Source organism: Opisthorchis viverrini, assembly GCF_000715545.1.
Source record: "Opisthorchis viverrini unplaced genomic scaffold opera_v5_603, whole genome shotgun sequence".
NCBI classification, from domain to species: Eukaryota; Metazoa; Platyhelminthes; class Trematoda; order Opisthorchiida; family Opisthorchiidae; genus Opisthorchis; species Opisthorchis viverrini.
Window position 1 is genome coordinate 80,774 of NW_008752265.1, and position 13,930 is coordinate 94,703.

Consider the following 13,930-nt stretch of genomic DNA (forward strand, 5'->3'; position numbering starts at 1 on the left):
ACTAATTATACAGGTCACTGCACATTGAGTACTAGAAGACCCTGATTGGTGATACCACATCATGTCAAACCGAGTAGAACAATTCAAAGAACTAGCCTAGGAACTGCACTTACGCTCCAAGTTGACGTCAGCTTAGAAAATTAGACGAAAATCTACGGTTGATTCGCTGCCACCACAGCAGTAAAAAAAGACGCAATAAGCTGTGCAAAATCTTATCAACTTTTGGAAGCTCGATGAGAAGTGTGAACGTTGACTCACTGGTGCAAAATAAATCCATGGTGTATGGTTTGAAAAATCTGGTGGATGTGAAATAGTTTGATTGAAGAGGTTCGGCAGTCGGCTTTGGAATGAGAAAAAGAGAAATTTGTATAGATACAGTGGCACTTGATTAGTAGACTGTAATCAACTCGCACTCGATTATGAATCGGTTGTTCACAACTTTGAAAGCACGAAGCGAGTCAGCGTCTTGCAGTAGGCATCACGAGCGAGTCGTGCCAGTAGGACGGATTCTTCCAAACTCGTATGCTTAACCAAGTCAGCAAGTGGTCCTTGACCAGAAACCGGCTTCTGAGCATCTAACTTTGTGACCACCATCGGTTGCGTGCCGCTACCTAGGGCTTCTTTGTCTTGGCTGGATAGTTCCGGGTTGAGCAATTCATGAGGAACACCAACCTCCACGATTCGGCCATCTTCCATAACAACCATAAGATCGTTATCGATCACCGTATGTAACCGATGCGCGACAGTTATCACGGTGCAGGAGGCAAACTGGGAGCGCAACGTTTTCTGAATAATTGAGTCAGTGCTGTGGATTATAAAGGATAGAAAAAAACTGGGTTATTAACATAAGTCAATGATTTTCGACTGAAAAGGTATCAGTAGAGGTAAAAAATCCTTGGGTACATTCAGTTGCCTGAGAACACCACAAACGAGAGACTCAGATGGGTTCCAGGCGAGTCTCTCGAAAAATTAAATCAGTTTGCAAACGAGTGTGTATTCTCTAAATTCGTGCAATTTGGTTTCAAGTAGAACATAAGGTTGACGGAAACCCGGGGACTGCGCCTACCTGATGAGCCCCAAAAAGGGCGAAATCGGTCGTGATCTGTCGACGGATTTTCAGCAACCTTATGCGTAGTAAATTACAAAGAAAAAACAAACCAATACCAACACACATCGTTCAACTGGTGAGATAAATGTAATTTCACGATTGTGTTCACTCTCAATCTAGGTCAGGTCAGCTGAGAGAAACTACCTACGAATTAGATGTCACGTAATTGCAACTTTTCCATTATCAATCGAATGATCAGCTGCGAATAAAAAAAATACACGAAAAAGCGAATATACACTCATTTGCAAACTAATTTGGTTCTTTCGAGAGACTCACCTGGAACCCAGCTGAATCTCTCGTTTATGATGCTCTCACGCAACTGAATGTGCTGCACCAGGCGGCCTCATGTTTCAGTCGCTACGATATTCGAGACACCGCGATACATGTATATCTTTGTAATGTACTACTCATAAGGTTGCTGAAAATCCATCGACAGCCCACGACTGTTTTCGGCGATATGATTCAGGCAGGAGAGTTGTTCGTCCATCTTGGATGGAAATAGGTCGATTGACAGACACATTGTCGACACACTGTCGACGGATTTTAAGCAACCTTATGAGTAGTGAGTGCATCACAAATATATACATGTATCGCGATATCTCGAATATCGTAGCGACTGAAACATGAGGCGGCCTGGTGCAACACATTCAGTTGCCTGAGGACATCACAAACGAAAGATTCAGCTGGGTTCCAGGTGAGTTTCTCGGAAAACCAAATTAGTGTGCAAGTGAGTGTATATTCGCCAAATCCTTGGATACCGTTTACATCAGGGCCCATGATATCTATAGGACTAATTTTGTCACCATAGAGCGCAAGCTCCAGAAAGTCCCTGAGTCAGGCGGCACGGCAGCTTCACCGAGACTTTTATAAGAAAAAATACCACGGAGAACGATTACTCTTCAGCGTAACCACGAAGGCTCTTTTGTTGGTGACAGGAAGGATAACGTCGAACCTTAGAAGAATAACCGGCAATCCTATTCAAGGTCAACGTAGCAAACGCTCTACAAAGTCACTAACCAACCATTCCCACATGTCACTTTCACGAAACCGGAATACACTTCCTCAGAGCGGTATGAACTAAGTGAGCCAGCAAAGTGCATTAGTTTTGGGTATCTATCCCTCTTAATAGATTCGCCTCGTATTCTAAACTACGATAATGGCCCTCCGGCCCTTGTTAACATTGGAATGTAGAGAGATACAAAAGGAGAGAGGTTCACGTTTATTATGGGTATTTCACGGGGCGTATGCGAAGTCACTGAAAAGGGGCCTTCGTCGTCCGCTGCTAGCATTTTGAATAAGAAATCGGTCGGTGCCTGTCCGCTGTGCACAGTATGGTACATTGACCAAGTTCTTACTAGGGATCCACATTGGCAGTCGCCTCGTCCACAACAATTATTCTATTCCCACCAAGGATGGCCCTGGCCAAGGCGAGCAGTTGCCTTTGCCCGGTACTGAAATTGGTGCCACCTTCGGAAACGCAGAAATCCAGTTCACCGGGTAATCCTGAAACAGTTCGATTCAACTGCACCTGGGAATGTGTGGAGGGGAAGTAAATAAAATGAACTGAACCAAATTAAATTGAATTATATCATATTAAATAAGCCTCTCACTATATGAACCACAAAATGGGACGTACAAGATCGTACGTTCATGCATCGATATGATTAAAATTAAAGAATTTCAGTAACCGAAATGTCAAGGCTAGGTTCAAGATCACGATGTTGAAAAGTGTTTGATCCACGACTACGGTTAAGGTGGGACAATCACCTGAACAGAGGGATTTAATCCACATGGGTATGAAGAATGGTATTGTTTGATGATAGAATTTGAAAATATGCAAGCATAGGCAAACTACTATATTAAGCTTAGCATATACATATTTCATTCGCTTCTCTCTAGCCAGACAGTCCTCTTGAAATATTCGCCAAAAACACACGTAGGTCGTTCAGTATGAGTACGAACATGAAAGTGAGCTGCACATTGTATTGCATGACTCGCATTCTCTGCTCGTTAATGTAGCTCCTCCACTGAATGATTTCGGCAACCTACACAAGCCAGATGGATCGTAGACTCAATTTACGAGAATCGAAGCCTACCAATGAATCGCAATGGTGCAACCAGACAATGAAGTAAGTGTGACGGTCAACTTCGGATATCAAGTTCGTTGTACTTGTGGCGTTTCCTTCTATGGGACAATTTCTCCAGTCCTAAGGCTTGAAATAACCCTAAGAAGATATGGCACCTGACGCGGTTTGCTCATTTACACCATCAATCAATTTGGCAATTGCAAATGTTTCGAGATTGTGTATCTTTGTCCCCAATTTCGCTGGATGTCACGTGCTCCTCAAACTTTATTCACTTCGGTCCCCATGGACTGATGCTTATCAATTCTTCTAATATACCGTCGCAATTTGGTGCGGTAGTTGAACTCGAGGATAAAAATGTGTCCCGTCTTTGGAACAGGTGTGCGGTAAGCTTTTCGGGGAAAATATGGAAGTCAACTTTATACGGTGTTCTTTGAGAGGATGTGAGTCTTCCTGCCACTCATCGCTGACTTATTGCTGTTGCTTATGTATTTGCCGCATCTGACCATGACAAACACCGGTCAGGTAAGCGTTTTTTTAACACGACTTGCTGCTTTCACTTTGTTGGACCATCTCCGCTTTTCACACCGTGATAGGGATATCTTCAGTGTCATGCTTTGCAGCAGTGAACAGTGTAAGGTGTTACAGTTCTTCTTCCAAACGGACCCCATTATGTTATTTTTAACGGCACATCCCAATGTACTTTACCGCTTAGGTTAACCGGCAGTCGTACTGGTGATAATTTTACTTAGCCACACAGAAGCAAAATGCTGTCACTGAAGCTTCTCGCAAACTTCAGTTGTGCATCGACCGGGGCTATATATCAAACCACAGTATCCTATCTATGTCTATTGTATCGAGGTTCGGTTGACGGACTGGTCAAACGATGCTACAAAGGTGTTATGAAATAGCTGAAGATGAAAACTTGGTGTTATGCGATAATGACAGCAATGACCGTGATTAGACGTGCAAGCATTCAACTCTTCTTGAATCCGCTAGTTCGACTGATCGAACCAATGAGTGTGTACGCTAAGCCAAATCAACGGTCACGAGAGCATTGCAACAACAACTGTGACACGCATATTTGTTTCCGATACTGTCAGGTGACCTTGCCGAAATACCGCTAGCCTTGTTTACGTCAGACCAGCGCAAAGTGCGCTAGGGTCAAGTTGTACGTTCCAACAGACCTGGTAATCAATCAATCCGTCACCTCGATCAGGCAGAAAGCAGACAAAACAAATAGTTCATTCGTATAGGGCAGCATGCTATAGCAGCCTAAAGAAGGGTTAATGTACATGTCCCGACATGTACATCATCTGAACGCGATAGCGGCAGTTCGGTCAGCCAGCGAGAAACTCATCGGCAGTGGTGTATCCTCATTGCGACTTATCCGCATCCTCCTATTTGGAATGCAAGAAAGTCAGGTGCAGAGATCAGCGAAAGAGTACAGCAGCGTCGTTATACACATCACTGCAGTATGGGCAATGTTGCATGTGTGGAGTGATGTCCGATGACTCATAAGCTGGACTTGCAAAATCCACCGGATTTCTATTCACACTATTCTTGTTAAAATATCCTGGAAACCAGACTGCTCGACGAGGGGCCAAATCTTCATCAGTACCCTGCGATTCGAATGGATTAGGCACTAATGCCTTCCAGCCGAATGTCAACAACCTCATTAGGGGTTGAAATCAGTGTGAAAAACGCACGCTACTCCTTCGTGATTACTAGTGGTTTGATGAACCGTTTCGTAGTTATTAGAGACCTTTGTCACTATCCCGGTTGGAGATCGAGCTGTCACTAACAAAGGGCTGAAATTGCAACAGAAAACCTTGGGCATTTTGTCGTCGGTTTTGAGTGTAAAACCGATAAATTGTCACATATATGGTCAAGCTAGAGTTATTATATCAATGCGCTAAAAAGTGCATTCAGCTTGCATTACGAAATATAATCGGGATCGGTTAACCCAAAACTACGTCTCAGGTGCACAGAAGCCAAAACTGAATCAATTTCTTTTTACTTACGTCATGTAATGGAGTTTGAAAACGACTTCAAACAGCTGGGACTCATGGTCAAACAATTAACTCACACCTACCAACGTGATAAACACTAGCTGACTCGCCGACGTCAGGTGAACTAAACGCACAGAACAGATAAATGCAATTTTATCCCCTTACTTATGCAGATGAAACAAGTAAATCTGAAGCGTTTCTTCAGTATATTGATATCGTCACGCTTCTTCTGCATGTACCTAGCGCAAATCTAGCCACTCCATCATCTCAGTACCGTATGCCAACCACTGGTTATGGCGGCACCTTCGGCTTTCGCGACTCATGAGTTTGCGTGCACCGTTTTGCTGACTGGTGGACAATATCAAAATCCCAGGACACTAAGGATAAAAAATGAAACATCTACTTCCGAAATTCGCCAATCCCGGTTTCCGACCCTGATTAGCGAGGACATACCTAAGATTCAAAACGTGATCAGTTACTTTCAACAGTAGGTGTGAATTAGGCCAAACTAATTAGCTGTAGGGATTCTGGCGCCCAGAAGTTAACAGCGGAAGTGGATGCCTTTGTAACCAGTGCTCCCAGTATATGCTTGGTCTCGGATATACTGAACAGGCACAACCGCCACCCGATCGCTACGCTCTACCACGCTCTCCAATAATGCACTAATTATGTCATCTCGATGTCACCGATGCAATCAAATTGCCCAGCTCAGCGAACAAACCAGCGACCATATAGTGAACAGCCTGTGATCATCATTGGTCCTTATGTTAAAAATTGAATGCAAAGAAAAAGATGAGTAAACAGTCGATTTCATCTGTTGTATGGACTCTATCAATATCCTGAGTAAATATATCTGAATCAATTGCGAACTAGTCACAATGTCCTTTTCCTGAGGCACATTCATCGCACAGAGAAACCGGTACTTCAAAGTCGTTCCCGATCCTGCTTTATGGAACACAATGCCCGGATGTGTATCGTTGCGGGACATATGGGCAAACCGCAATAAGCGGATGTTATCTATGCATTTGGTGACCACTTTCAACCTTCTTGTCCAGAGCTGAGCTGCCTGAAATCACCGAACGTCACGTGGATCGGATAAATGTGTCGCGAACCGGCTACGGATCAAAAGGTGATGTTCATATAGGTCAACATACGGGCCAATCAGAATCGAGCATTGGGGACTCAGTTCTCCTCACTCCACTACGAATATCCAAGCTTGACTATGTGCAAATTCAGCGGTAACTCTATGAATACAGCAGTGGTATTCTTCCTTTGCCACCATTAAAGGTTATTCCCAGCTCCTGGGCCTTTCAACTCACCGTAGTCCGCGAATAGCGGCCAAAGGTCAACATTGGATTTGCAATCCTCAACAGGTTCAGATGGCGAAATCCAGCAGAAATCTCCCGTACCTGCACTTCGGTGGTCAGAACCCCCACCCCCCCACACACACACTCCAGTGGTCATGCACGAACGCACATTTGGGGGCATGCCTTCCGCATGTCATGTGGGGAGCGAAAGCACCCTCATAAGAGGCTGTTTACAGTAGAAACATAATACATTACGCCATCCAAAGAAAGTCAGCGCCAGTTGTTCACAATGAATACGTCATACCTAGTGGGTTGTTCCTCGTATGAGACTAAGTAAACATGCCTTTTCGTGTTATCATAAAATATTTACCATAAACATCTAGTAAGCACGATGAGATGACTACCGTGCAGCAACGGAGAAAACATACGAAATAGCTATCTAGTTTTTGGAAACGCGTAGACGCCTGATCCCGATAGAAATAGCCAGCGATAATTTTTAAAGCTGTTTAGATCACCTGGCTACTCGAAGTACACAAAAACCAATCACTATCGGTCGAACAGATGGATGGGGTTGATCGGTGGGGTATTACTCCAATCGATTTTTATCTCAATTCCCTGAATCACCCACACTCAGAGTGAGTGAGTGCAAACATTTGTGAGATTACACCAGTGAGACAATGGGATTTAATTTATCCCAGCCGGTTCAACAATGCTAAGAGCAGTGGTCCGAAGTGCATAGTGCATTACCAGTTCCCTTTGAAATGAGCCTTTCGCGTTTTTGTTGGAGCAAAGACCAAAACCAGTGACTCCCAAGCCCAACTAAAGAAGAAAATCATGCACTTGGAGGTGAACTCTGAACATGGAAAATGACAAGAGTTGTAAAAACACACGAGAAGAGAGAATCAAGCGGAATTTGCCGTCACCTACACTCAGATTGACAGATGTTGCAAGATAGTTGGATTCATGTGAAGTGATGAAGTCCAACTACCAGGTAGATGCCCGATAAGGTATAATACAACAAAGTTGCGGAAGTTGCAGTATGAGAAAAGTTGAGTTCGAATTTCTACTTTAGATCAGAAAATGGAACAATCCTGAGTAGGAAATGATAAGGAAGGCACTGGGCATTCAATAGGACCCACAGTTACAACGAACGTTTCTGTTTGATGATCAAAAAGTATATCATTTTATTTTCCACTGCTTTGTGGACGGTACAATGAAGCAGAAGTGTCCCCCAAGTAGTCAGGAGACTACGGTAAGCGAAAAATAAGTTCATCCTTGGGGGAAAAATCCAATGACGAATCCCAGGATCAAACAAATATAACATTCGGAGTTGGAGAGTGCAGAAAGCCAGTTATCAGACCTCAGTAAAATCCGACTTGATACTAGTCAATTATCTGAAGTTACGCGCGGGGTGGGGGGTATCCATGAGTGTCTAGCAATGGGGGATCTTTGACTACAGAACTGATCATCAGGGATGATGGAAAGCTTACTGAGTTGGTTATTATATGAACTTTCTTTGGATGATGGGAAAGCCTGCATCGCGGCACATCACGACACTGTAATAAGAGAGGCCCCTGAGATCACCTAGTGCACTGCATCCGGTCAGCAGTTTTACACAAGCTTCTGGTCGGTCGGATGTAGACCCAATCACGACACATTTGCAGCTGAGGGGGAAACTGCAGATAGGCCAGCTGGTATCAAACAACTAGAATAGGGATGGTGAAAAAACCACTCCCTCGGAAACCACACATTTCCGCCAAAAGTGTTGTCCAGTCTTAGTCACATAAGATATCAGTGTGGATTTTACATTCTGAACAAGCCACGAGGAGGCTCGAGGAGACCCACTAAGCTGCGGTCTTCAGGGGAAAGCTGTAACAGCCCCACTTTACCATACACACTTGTATCGTCCAGGAAGAGAAGCCAAACCATCTTTTAAGTACGATCCAGTGAAGAAAAGACATCGAAGATCGAGCAGATGGCAAAATGCCTAGAGTCAGCAGACAGTGGAATGTGTATTATCTCGTTTTCTCAATCAGTTTCACAAGTACACGAGTGCCACCGATGGATTGGTAATTCCATAAACCTTTTTGAGGTTGCGGACGTAATACTTAAGACGTTCCATATAGTTGCACTTTTGCCCGAAGGCGAGAAGATATCGGTTGGGAAAGCGACTGGCGATTAATTTGGCAACCCAGGGGTTAGATAAGTTTCCTGAATACAGTATTACTCATAATATGGTATAGTGGTCCTTTTCAAGGTGAACAAAGACAATAGATTGGTCAGCTGTGTCAGTGCAATTAAGTTTATCCAGGCCAGTGACAAGAAAAGCTTTGGGACACAGCTGCTCTGAGTCATTTCAGAATTATCGGAAGTTCTGATTGCCTAGTGGTGTTTCGGGGATATATTTCCCCGTTTAACTCCGTTTTCCTTCGTCTTTGAAGATATCCGACAGGCGATAATCGAAATGGCCCTGGAGAATGAGAAATAATCAAAACAGTGATCGATAGTACCCGAGAGTTGTTCATGATTGCTGAAGGATTGTGACAATGAAAAATGTGGAAACAAGTGGTCGTAACCTTGTTTGTCAACTAATTGATCCCTTTGTTTAACTGCCCTTGGGCACGCATATACTCAAATGTACGTATTGCTAGAGTTCACGTAGTCCAGTTAAAAGTGTGAAATTCTATAATAATGACAATCCTGAGATTGTGAGCTAATGTATGAACCATCAAAACTATTGGCAAGAATAAAAAGAGATCAGTTCAAACAGGAAATCAGTGTCGTAGGGAGAGATACCAAGTGACAAAAATACGTGCTACAGGCAATGTACAACTTTTACGGAGAAACTCAGGAGAGTAGTCGACAACCTTGCACTCCGAAAGTAGGCAGGACGTGGTACTCTTGAACAAACGTCACACAGAATGTGCGAAGAGCGACATGTACTTCGCATGGCAGAAGATAGTTTGCCTCGTAAGGCTCTTTTCGTCCGACTCTGTGCTGAGTGGAAGCGACCGAGAGATGGAAAATGTATAGCTTGGTAACGAAGTATGAAAACACTAGCCAGTAGCTGAGACAAGTCAAGAACTGCCGCCTACCCGGATAGGGACCCCGGGATTATACTTACTAACGGTTAATGACACTGGCAGAAACGGCCCAATCGCGCAGTCGGTGGCGCATGTGCATCGAACCTATCGCCTCCAGTGTGTAGCTACCCAGTCCTCAAACTAGCTGAATATGCCATTGCATCCAAGGCTTGACTGTATGTCCAATACTTCCCCAATTCCAGGTAGCAGCTGGAATCAACGGGCTCGTGGTGCACGGTTAATAGCTGATGAATTTAACTCAACTGAGTGACTGAAATGTGCACAAACATGTAACCCTTGTTCATAAGCAGATCTACGAAGAAAACAGTTCATCCCCAATTGGATTAACCAAATTAATAGTGTTAACTGTCTGCAAAAGGGAAATAAGTTCGGGTTAATTTTTGAAACAAACGATACTGATCAATCAATCAGAGGTCCAAGGCAATACAGCTACAGTGGAACAGACTGGGGAAGTGCCTTGTTCTCTTGTTTAGTAAACTGAACATAAAATGACTTACTGAGGAAAGTGCGTCCCATATAGCCGAGTCCTCTAAACGATGATCAGGGTCCAGATTTGAGCGGATTGTTCCGGAGAACATAATAGGATCCTTTATGGATTAGAAAGAAAAATGGTGGAAAGCCCAATACAGGTTAACTTGAAATTTGTGAAGGTTAAACTAATGTACGACAGACCGGCCACTTCGTCCCCGACTCAAAACAGATTCTTCACTAACCACCTTGCGACTTTTCCAAAGAAAAGGGCTACAACATAAGTCTTTGAAGCTCTAAGCTTTCGTGACAATCATCCAGTTAACCGCATTTCAGCTTAACAAATGTAGGGCCAAGAAGAGAAAAAGAGTGGGTGAGGGAGGGGACCTAGTGCTGGCCTATGTCAAGCATACTGAGGTGCCTACATCTCCAACCGCTCAATCAGACAATCTGGAAAGAAACTGACAGCACGAACGCCACTGACATCGACTAGCCGCCATTTCTTGCAACGTCTCCAGCCAAGCACAGACGGGGTCACGGGGACCCCATCCTGGGAGGCGTACAACACCCAAACACTTCGTGATCTCTTTCACGCCTTTCTGCCAAGTCATGTACTGTCCACCTCGCGTTTTGCGCCATCCTGAAGGAGGCACGAAGAACAACACTCGTCTCGGTAGACGGTGTTTCGGCATGCGTAGCACATGACCGAGCCATCGCACTAAACTTGCCAAGCTAACGGTTGACAATTTTCCCAGTACATCACATTTCTTCAGCATCTCAAAAGAAAACTGTCACACTTGACAAGGCTGGTAATTTAATCAACAGAGTGAAAGACAAATAGTCATGCAGGCAGTCTCCTCTTTCAAAAACGCTGCTGAGGTAATGTGCAAAGCACATTACGATCCATTGCGGATCTGTTCAGTAGGGTTGTCCGCTATGAGGATCCTACAATATCGCAGCTTGACTCCCCAGCATCGAAGACACAAGAAACTACAGACGTTACGTCTTCTCCTTGGTAAATCTTTGGATCATTTTCTCTTCAGCTAGGAGAAAATCAACCCTAAAGATAGTTGCTTGTAATTCACTAATCTACAGACGATGTTAAGCGAGTTGCACATCCTAAAAGAATGGAAGCTGAAACACGATAGGGAATATGGCTGGGCTGATTAAGGCAAACACCCTTCAAAATGCCAAAGTATTTTATGGTATAAAATTACAGTGGTCACAGCGCGAATTTACTGGCAGGCAGGTCCGTGGCTCAAACTCGACCTCTGCATCTCGACTCGTCCTGCCTGGACTTGGGCAACCTGGCAGTATCGCAGCACTTGTGCTTCCTCCAGGTGGCATAGCAGCTAAGCACCAAAAAGGTGTTACAGCTGGATGATTATCAAATATTAGGTAAAAAAACACTTGGCCGACGCACTAGACAGAGGTTCGATTTAGCCAGTCATTAGAACCACCTTGATTCGCAAATGCGTTTTGAACTCTGTATGCGTTTCATGTGGTTTTTGAGCGCTAATTAAGTCTGACCAAAATTTGAGAATTATGCTTATTGGACAAGTCTCAAAGATGGAAAGAGGTAATGGCATGTTGTCAGTAGTATCACAGACATTTTAAGGTTGATCCCAGGGGCGCGTTATACCGCACGAACAGCAGTCAGAATGAAAAACTCACCTGCGGAATGATGGAGATTCTCCTTCGGAGTTCCTTGAGCTCAACGTGAGCAACGTCGATTCCATCAACCATAAGCTTCCCTTCTTGTGTTTCCACCAGCCGAAATAATGCAGAAATAAGCGAACTTTTTCCGGCTCCGGTACGGCCAACAACACCGACCTTGAAAGGATAGGAACATGTTTCATTTGTTAGACGTAGTGAGTTGCATTGCAGTTAATGAATGATTTCACCTAATACTAGCGGTGTGGTGAAGGTTGTCGAGACGTATTTGCTTTGCCCATACCAGAATAAAATCTGTATTACCATAATAAAAATTAAAAACTAAAAAGCACATGATTCTCTGCTGGGACACACTGCCCATAAGATTGCTGAAAACTCTTCGACAGCCCACGACTAGTTTCACCCGTATTAAGTAGGCACAGTCTCCTACCTTCCGTCAAACTGATGTTGTACTTGAACGGCAAACTAGATGAAATTTCCCAAGTACACTCATTTAAAAACTGAGTTGGTATTATTGAGAGAATCCATTGAAACCCTGCTAAATTTTCCTTCAGGGTATTCTTCAGCTGGGGCTCAGTCGATTATCTCAGGAAAACCGAATTTATGTGCGAATGCGTGAATTACGCGAATGGCGTACAAGTTGAGTTCAAGTAGAACATAGGGTTGACGAAAAGCACAGGTACTGTGCCTAAAGAAAGGCGAAGTCTTTTCAGTAACGTTATGAGTAGTTTGATCCCTCTTCAAAAAACACCGTAATGTTAAGAATATCGTAGAAAGTGAAACATAAGGTCGTCTTAGTGCAGCATATTCGGCTGAAGAACGAGAGACAGCTGGAATTTAGTTGAGTCTTCTGGTCAAACCAGAAAAAGTGTGTTGTTACTCGTCTTGGGAACCGATGGCATCTAAACTCAGTGAGCTACCATCTGGAAGAAGTCGAACCACTGGTAGCTGGCACGGAAATACCGTAATCTGACAGTGACACTCACCTTAAGACCAGCGACGATATCCAAGCTGATGCCCTTAAGAGCCCAAGATGCTGATTCATGATAACGGAGCCACAGATTGTCAAACACAATTCGGCCAAATTTGGGCCAGTCATCTGGCAGTTCGGTTATCGGCGGTTGCGTGATTTCCGGCTCCAGGTCCATGTATTCTACGGCCCGCTCAACCGATACCATCTGAGATGTTCAAATAGAAATAGCGATGACGGTCCAAAATGTATCAAGTTTGGCATACGAATCCAAATGCTCTTTTCTCCATGAATACGTTCAGAGATGGACAGGTAGTCAACATACCGATTTCCGAGACAGCCGTTCAGCGTTTTATGACGTAATAAGCTAAGCTTCCACTTCTCTAGAGCAAAAAAGCTAATTTGTTGGTTACAGACTAACGCATGCATTGATAATGTCTTCACAGGTGATGACAAAACGTCTGCAAGTAAATTATCATACTCGGCAAAAAAATCAACGGCGACCTTACCTACAGCCAATGAACGCACTCAAGCCAAATTGCCCAGTTTTCGAGCGGTTTATAATCTATCTGTCCTTAGCATTACAGAGTTTGAAATTGAGATTCTGAGGTAGTGACGGTACAGGTAATGGTGATCAGCCGATAACAGTGATGAGGGTCCTAAACCCATCAAACAAATGGCCACAGATTGTGGAAACGTCCAGTCAAACTACTCCAGATCCTGGATCGCTCAAATGTTCGATTGCTTTCGGAACACACAGATTCACTGTCTAATCTAGTAACATGCAAAATGTCAGAGGCGGCGAATACCACCAACATGTCACCGTAAATCTGCGTTTTGGTGCTATCGGTTCAACAAATAGGCATGCAATAAATAAACCTTGTGCGATAAAAGCTATCCAAAGTTGTACTTACCTGATTTTCTACTTCCGCACTCTGTCTGATGCACCACTGGAACAAGCCGACAAGACTGACGGCGTAAGTGATCATCAGTCCCACGTCTGCAGCAGGAATATCTACAGTGGCATTGGAAGAAAACGGTATGCTTCATACTAGCCAGTGTAACATAACCCACTCTTTTTAAACACCCAACTAAAAGACGTATGTAATACGAACCACTCCGGTTTAGGAAAGTTTTTCACTATCAAACGAAAAAGGTATAGGTGGAAGGAGGAAAGACATCCGCTGAGAAGTCATTTATTGG

General features: G+C 43.9%; 1 protein-coding gene across 1 annotated transcript in view; it reads right to left on the reverse strand.

The window, feature by feature from the left end:
- Window positions 1-432: 432 nt before the first annotated feature.
- The window catches only part of T265_15559 (hypothetical protein), a gene marked incomplete at both ends in the record, with an annotated part of 47,771 nt that continues 34,273 nt past the window's right edge, over window positions 433-13,930 (reverse strand). The window contains 6 exons of the mRNA XM_009178605.1: window positions 433-805; window positions 2,464-2,636; window positions 10,113-10,202; window positions 11,758-11,916; window positions 12,744-12,935; window positions 13,642-13,742. Of these exons, the coding sequence (XP_009176869.1) occupies window positions 433-805; window positions 2,464-2,636; window positions 10,113-10,202; window positions 11,758-11,916; window positions 12,744-12,935; window positions 13,642-13,742 (1,088 nt within the window). The remainder of the gene's footprint in view (window positions 806-2,463; window positions 2,637-10,112; window positions 10,203-11,757; window positions 11,917-12,743; window positions 12,936-13,641; window positions 13,743-13,930) is intronic.